Genomic DNA, 7,500 nt, shown 5'->3' with positions numbered 1-7,500 from the left:
GTGTAGAGTAGTAGTACATTACAGTATAGTGTAGAGTATAGAACATTAGAGTATAGTGTAGAGTAGTATAGTACATTAGAGTATAGAGTAGAGTAGTATAGTACATTAGAGTATAGTGTAGAGTAGTATAGAACATTATAGTGTAGAGTAGTATAGAACATTAGAGTATAGTGTAGAGTAGTATAGTACATTAGAGTATAGTGTAGAGTAGTATAGTACATTAGAGTATAGTGTAGAGTAGTATAGACATTAGAGTATAGTAGAGTAGTATAGTACATTATAGTGTAGAGTAGTATAGTACATTAGAGTATAGTGTAGAGTAGTATAGTACATTAGAGTATAGTGTAGTAGTATAGAACATTATGGTGTAGAGTAGTATAGAACATTAGAGTATAGTGTAGAGTAGTATAGAACATTAGAGTATAGTGTAGAGTAGTATAGAACATTATAGTGTAGAGTAGTATAGAACATTAGAGTATAGTGTAGAGTAGTATAGTACATTAGAGTGTAGAGTAGAGTAGTATAGAACATTGGGTATAGTGTAGAGTAGTAGAGTAGTATAGACATTAGAGTATGGTGTGAGTAGTATGGTACATTAGAGTAGAGTAGAGTAGTATAGAACATTATATAGTGTAGAGTAGTATAGAACATTATAGTGTAGAGTAGTAGAACATTAGAGTATAGTGTAGAGTAGTATAGTACATTAGAGTATAGTGTAGAGTAGTATAGTACATTAGAGTATAGTGTAGAGTAGTATAGAACATTAGAGTGTAGAGTAGAGTAGTATAGTACATTAGAGTATAGTGTAGAGTAGTATAGTACATTAGAGTATAGTGTAGAGTAGTATAGTACATTAGAGTATAGTGTAGAGTAGTATAGTACATTAGAGTATAGTGTAGAGTAGTATAGTACATTAGAGTGTAGTGTAGAGTAGTATAGAACATTAGAGTGTAGAGTAGAGTAGTATAGAACATTAGAGTGTAGAGTAGAGTAGTATAGAACATTAGAGCAAGAGCTGTTAACAGTGTTATAAGGGAATAATTGTGTACTTGTTAGCTGCAAGGCTAAAATAAATAAGTAATGGAAGCTTGGAGCCTCCAGTTTCATGACACTTCATGTTGGTGTCTATAAAAAATTATTACAACATTGTAGCTCCCGTGCAAAAAAATAAAAGCAGAAAACATTTAATCCACATTGCTTTATTATTATTTTGTGTACATATATTTATTATAACGTGTATTCACTGTACGTGTTGCTATTAGCCTCATTACTGTGTCACTAAACAAAAAAGCGAGAAATCTACATATTTAACACCTAAAATTAAAGACAGCTTGTCCATTATTACAGACTACACTATAAATATGCATAAAACATAAATAATCACAACTGCACAAAAAAACAACTCTACAGTTCTAGTAAACATATAATGACTAGAAGCTTTGCATACCTCAGCTCTGACCACACCCACTGAGAGTTAAATCTCAGTAAATATGTCAATTCATTAGTTTTGGTCAGTTTGTGTCTTCTGGTGTAAACACAGTCTGTTTTTATTTATTTATAGATCTAAAATCAGGTTATATATCGCTTTTAACAAATGGACATTGTCCAAAAGCAGGGACATTAATACTGTTGTTGGAGAACTGGGCGTGTCTGTGTGGGAATGGGAAGACTGCATGTTATCCGCTGTGTTGAGGTTGGACCTCTGTAGGACGGTTCTGAGGTCCAGCTTGGCTCGGTTCACACGCTCGCATACTTGGCTGGAGCTCGGCTAACACCTCAGGAATCTTCTGTTTCTCCCAGCTACCCTAAAGAAGAGAAAGAAAATGGTTCAAACACACATTTTTCTAACAGATCAAACTCTTCTTATGAATGTAATTGTGGTTCAGGAACTGTGCATGTTTACAAACATGCTGAGATGCTTCTGAGGGAGTTCCTGAGGGTGAGACTAACACTGAGCAACGAGAGACAGAGTTCAGTAATACAGTAAATTATTATATTAATGAGTTTGAAGTGTTTGTTATTAAGAGTAACATATGGGTAATGAGAGACTCAGATCTCAGGTCTGAAGTGAGATGGTGTAAAAGTAAGTGCACCCCTGTGTTAGTATTTACGGCTTTAATTTGAGGCGTGCATTTGGTCAAAATCTGAAAACATTATATTTTCTGCCAAAAAAACACAAAGAATAACCCCTTACTGATATTTTAGGTGAAAAATCGGATGTTCTCGGGTCTGCATCAAATTCATACTGTGTGTTAAGCAGGTCAATATTTACACAGGAGTTATTTTTATTCCAAAGTTGAGTTTGGTATAGTGATATAGTGTATAGTACATTGTAGTGTGTTAAATCATAACAGCAAAATATTTACGGATTAATGCAAAATGAAATACTACAGTAAAATAATGTACAGTACAATATATCAACAGTAAAGATTAGTGTAGTGTGGTATAGTACAGCAAAGTACAGTAGAGCATAGAATAGTACAGCATAATGGAGTACAGTAACCCCCTGTTTATCGCGGTGGTAATTTCCAAAACCGCGATAAACGAAAACCCTGATAGACACCGCTCCAAAAATGATATTTTACGTATACAGTACTGTACTGTAGATTAACGTTAGACTTCATTTTCAAATTAATAAGTATATTTTACTTAATACATTTTATTAATTCAACATAAAACTCCATAAAAACAATTCCCTTTAAGTTTTTTGGTTTATTCCTGCTATTAGTGAAAGACTATCAGCTAAACAAATTAGTTATGTGGTAAATGCACATTTGTTATAAACCGGGGCGCGAAATTTGAACCTCAGTAAAGTGGGGGATTACCGTACAGTAATAATACAGAATAATTATAAGCACTGGGATAAATTTATAAAGAACAAACTAGACTTCATTTTTATCACCACAATATCTGTGTAAAGCTGCATTATAGTATAGTATAGTATAAAGTACAGTACAGTATAGTATAGTATGTAGTACAGTACAATAGAATATAGTATAGTATAGTATAGTATATAGTACAGTACATTACAGTGTAGTATAGTATATAATATGGTACAGTATAGTATATAGTAAAGTAAAGTATAGTACAGTATAGTATAGTAAATAGTATAGTATAGCATATAGTACAGTACAGTATAGTGTTATATAGTAAAGTAAAGTACAGTATAATATTGTATATAGTATAGTTAATAGTATATATATTATAGTTAATTATATAGTAATAATAATTATAAAGTACAGTGCAGTATAGTATAGTATAGACTATAGTACAGTACAGTATAATAGTATATAGTAATTGTATATAGTATAGTACAGTAAATAATATAGTATAGTGCAGTATAGCATGGCATAGCAGATAAAATAGCAACACTAGAGTGTAGTATATTACAGTACAGTATAATAAACAATTTATTTACAGTAGAAATCAGAGTAATACAGTACAGAAGATTAAATATGTTTTAACAGACACTTTAACAGATAGTGATCAGTAAATGTGTGTATTAGTGAGTTTAAGAGTATATCATATCCTAATATATATATATATATATATATATATTTTCAACTGTGTATAGTTATTACAATTTATATTTTCCACATTGTAAATTTATATATCCCACATTCTCTGCACGTACGGCACACACATCCTGCACTAATATATCTGCTATTATTCTTAACAAAAATGCAATTTCATTTTTTATTTATATTGCTAAATTTTATTTTTAATATTTGCACTTCTGGTAGAAGCTGAACTGCATTTATTGCTGTTTACCTGTACTATCCAATGACAATAATTTATCTATCTATCTATCTATCTATCTATCTATCTATCTATCTATCTATCTATCTATCTATCTATCTATCTATCTATCTATCTATCTATCTATCTATCTATCTATCAGAGTTCTAGCTCTGATCTCATGCCACGATTCTGAGGTGCGAGTACTCACAGGGAAGAGCTCAGCAGTGGACTGGTTGCAGTGCATAGAGATGAGGGATGTGGTGTACAGGGAGTCGAGAACCCTGGCACTGAAGGAGTCCCAGATCACAGAGGAGAACTGGTCCTCCACTGTGGTCTGAGAGCAGCTGCAGCCCTCACCGCCATGGAACCTGATAACAATATATACCAATCACAGATTCTATCATTATCATTTCTATAGTGACGGCTCATTCATGCTGACAAGAAAGAAAGAAAGAAAGAAAGAAAGAAAGAACAGCACATGCACCTGTTGATGATGCTGAAGAACCTCTGCAGGTAATCCTGGTCTACGTGACTCTTACAGAGCTCCAGCTGTGTACGGGGGTAATAGTGCACATAATTTACACACATTTCCTCCATGATCCCAAATCCACCCTGTGGGAACAACACACACACACACACTATTTAACTGTCTACATCTTGCTAAAAGCATTGCGGTATCAGAATGAACAGAGGAGAAGATGACGGGTGTCTTCAAGGTTCTGAGATGACGTTATAAAGTGGCAGATGTTAAAAAATCTTCTTTGCATTCAGTCCATTACAGATCGACAACTCTGAGGATTTCTGCTATAAATCTTTTTTTGGGGGGTTTTAAAGGCCCTACAAATGAAAGGTTTTGAAGGAGCTTCGTAGCATTTCTCCAGCTGCTGTTCTATAGTGCTGATTTCCACAACGCAAAAAAGGAACAATAAACGGATAAAAGTGAAAAAGCAAACAGTGCTTTTGTGTTCACACTCACCACTGTAACTTTAACTCTGTCTTCTGTGTTATAAGTGCATTTTGTCAGAAGTACATCACCCTGAGAGAGAGAGAGAGAGAGAGAGAGAGAGAGAGAGAGAGGGAGAAGGGGAGGAAAGAAGGAGAAATAGAGAGAAGGGGGATAGATGAGAGAGAGAAAGAGAGGGAGAGGGAATGAAGGAGAAAAGAAAGAGAAAAGGAGGGATAGAGAGAGAGAAGAAAGGAGAGGAAGAGAGAGAGAGAGAGAGAGAGAGAGAGAGAGAGAGAGAGAGAGAGAGAGAGAGCACAATCCTGTGATCAGCTGCTATTTGTAGTTGGCTATTTAAAACCGGCTCAGTGTTTGGCAGGTCAGTGTGAGACTGGCGTGTGTGTGTGTGTGTGTGTGTGTGTGTGTGTGTGTGTGTGTGTGTGTGTGTGTGTGTGTGTGAGCTGATATTGACAGTCTAAATGCAGCAGATCTGTTCTCTTGTAGGTGGCTTGTTGCCTTCAGGCTTTTCCTGTGATCTTGGTGTTCTCTCTGCTTTATTTCCCTGGATACAGTTAGAAGTCGTGTGTTTGCCGCATGAGGAACTTACTGGCAGAACAGTCACCATCTTCCTGAGGATGCGAATGATCTGAGAAACAGAAAGAAAGATAGAGAGAGAGATATTAGAATATTAGAGTTCAGAGTGTTGAACACGCAGGTCTGTGTTTCTCAGTTTAATCCAAACGAATGCGCTGCTTATAAACACCTGTAACCATAGTAACATCCAGTTCCAGTTCCATCCAGAGTGAGAGGGTGATTATACACATTTCCTAATGACCTCACTGATCTCCATGGAGGATTCCTGCGTGTGGTGGAACTTCTATGGTGAATACGGGGATTTTTACAAAAATGAATTTTTTATCGAACTCGAGAAGAAAACGTTTAAATGAGAAACAGAATAAAAAACAGCACCAGGAGTTACTCCAACAGCTTCAGCATAAGTAGAGACGTGACAGTGATCTTCAGGCACTACTTTATCTGTGTGTGTGATTCAGAGCAGCAGAATTGTAGCTGTAACGAGGCGAATATTAAACGCGTAAAAAAAACCTGAAACGTTATTATGATCAGTTTTGCTGCAAAAATCAATAACAGCTTTAATTCCTCAGTTCTGGAATTTGATCATGGTATAAGGTGATCATCCATGACTAGGTGTGAGACTTTAAACCATTATAATACTCTCCACTTCACCTCTGGACCTTCATCACCTCCACATCACCCTGTAACACCTCACACCTCCACCAGGAGCATCACCTACTTATCAATATGTAATAGAATGTAGCAGCTTCTGTTTTACACTGTAAGCAACTTGATCATATTTAGTGTTTTAGTGTGTGTGTGTGTGTGTGTGTGTGTGTGTGTGTGTACTCTACTTGGTAGTGTGTGCTGAAGTGTTTGTCCTCCTGTACCACCTCCACCTCTTTCCCTCCTCTCACCAGAACGGTCCGAACGCTTTGACCTGCCAGGTGTGTGTGCAGCTGCGATGCAAAAATATGGATCCCTTCAGGAGGCAGCGCCTGGGGGGACGAATGGAAGAGAACACATAGACACACACACACATGTACACAAACACACACACATGTACACACACACACACATGTACACACACAAACACAAACACACATTATCCAAAAATAAACTGCACTTTGGTACACTACTGTTCGATTCTCTCAAGTGATCTACAGGATCTACAAGTGAACAATGCAAAAGTATAAGAAACACACACACACACACACACACACACACACACACACGCACAAACACACACACACACACACACACACACACACACACACACACACACACACACACACACACACCATTTTTTTAAAAATGTCAATATTTATGTTATTAATATTTATAATTGTATAGATTTTATCAGTTATGATTTTTGTGTTATGATTCTATAACCATGTGTTTATTATTTAATTTTATATACATCTTCATTTGATTGGATTTTTCAGCATCAGACAGACAGAAGGAGTCTGCATCTACATTCCCACCAAAATAAAACTTCCTGAATGTTCTAAAGGTTGTTTGTGATTTGATCATGATAGCTATCGTTAGTCAACATGTTTCTTGAAGAACAGGAACTCATTTCAGCTGAAATCCAAATCTAATAATAAATCAGTGTGTGATTGGAGATGAAGTAATGATTCTTTAATCCCATCTTGATCCAAGTTCCATAAGTGGACCTCCAGAATCAGAGCTGCATCATCAGCTATTACAGAATTTTCTACATTTAGAAAAATCTCCATTTATTCATGGAAAAATAAATTTTGATGATTTTGAAATGAGTTTCCAACAAATCAATTGGTAAAATGAATAAATGTACATTTACGGCATGTTGCAGGGGCCTGTTTTCAGAGCGACATACAGTTTTCTCATTTATACAACTGAGCAGGTGAGGGTGAAGAAACTTGCTCAAAGGCCCAGCAATGCAGATTAGTGGTGCTGGAATTTGAACTTCTGACCTTCTGATCAGAAGTCCAACATCTTACCCACTGATCTCCCACCTTCCAATCAAACTCTATTAAACAAGCTGAACTCTTGATTTAGTTAGCGGAATACATTTACGCAGGTTGAATGAGGTTCTAGAGCCATTTTGGAGGTTTTAGAGTGTGTACCGTGTGTGTGCACTCAGCAGTGCAGTAGCCCGTGAGCTGGAAGCTGTGTTGTTGAGGAGGGATGGCCATGACGGGCGTGTAGACCAAACCAAGCTCCATGATCCCGGCGTCGAAACGCCTCAGGGATGGAGTGAA

The 7,500-nt window shown here is 36.4% G+C and overlaps 1 protein-coding gene across 1 annotated transcript in view; it reads right to left on the bottom strand.

Annotated features, from left to right (window-relative positions):
- Nucleotides 1-1,189: 1,189 nt before the first annotated feature.
- dbh (dopamine beta-hydroxylase (dopamine beta-monooxygenase)) overlaps nt 1,190-7,500 on the bottom strand; it is a 14,607-nt gene continuing 8,296 nt past the window's right edge. Inside the window, exons 6-12 of the mRNA XM_046860869.1 lie at nt 7,366-7,500; nt 6,112-6,255; nt 5,292-5,330; nt 4,718-4,777; nt 4,226-4,353; nt 3,950-4,109; nt 1,190-1,805 (exon numbers count right to left, since the gene is read on the bottom strand). The exon at nt 7,366-7,500 is cut by the window's right edge and continues 32 nt beyond it. Of these exons, the coding sequence (XP_046716825.1) occupies nt 1,677-1,805; nt 3,950-4,109; nt 4,226-4,353; nt 4,718-4,777; nt 5,292-5,330; nt 6,112-6,255; nt 7,366-7,500 (795 nt within the window). The 3' untranslated portion in view covers nt 1,190-1,676. The remainder of the gene's footprint in view (nt 1,806-3,949; nt 4,110-4,225; nt 4,354-4,717; nt 4,778-5,291; nt 5,331-6,111; nt 6,256-7,365) is intronic.

Source organism: Silurus meridionalis, chromosome 11 (genome assembly GCF_014805685.1).
Source record: "Silurus meridionalis isolate SWU-2019-XX chromosome 11, ASM1480568v1, whole genome shotgun sequence".
In the NCBI taxonomy this organism is placed as follows: domain Eukaryota; kingdom Metazoa; phylum Chordata; class Actinopteri; order Siluriformes; family Siluridae; genus Silurus; species Silurus meridionalis.
This window is presented reverse-complemented; position numbering and strand designations above follow the sequence as displayed.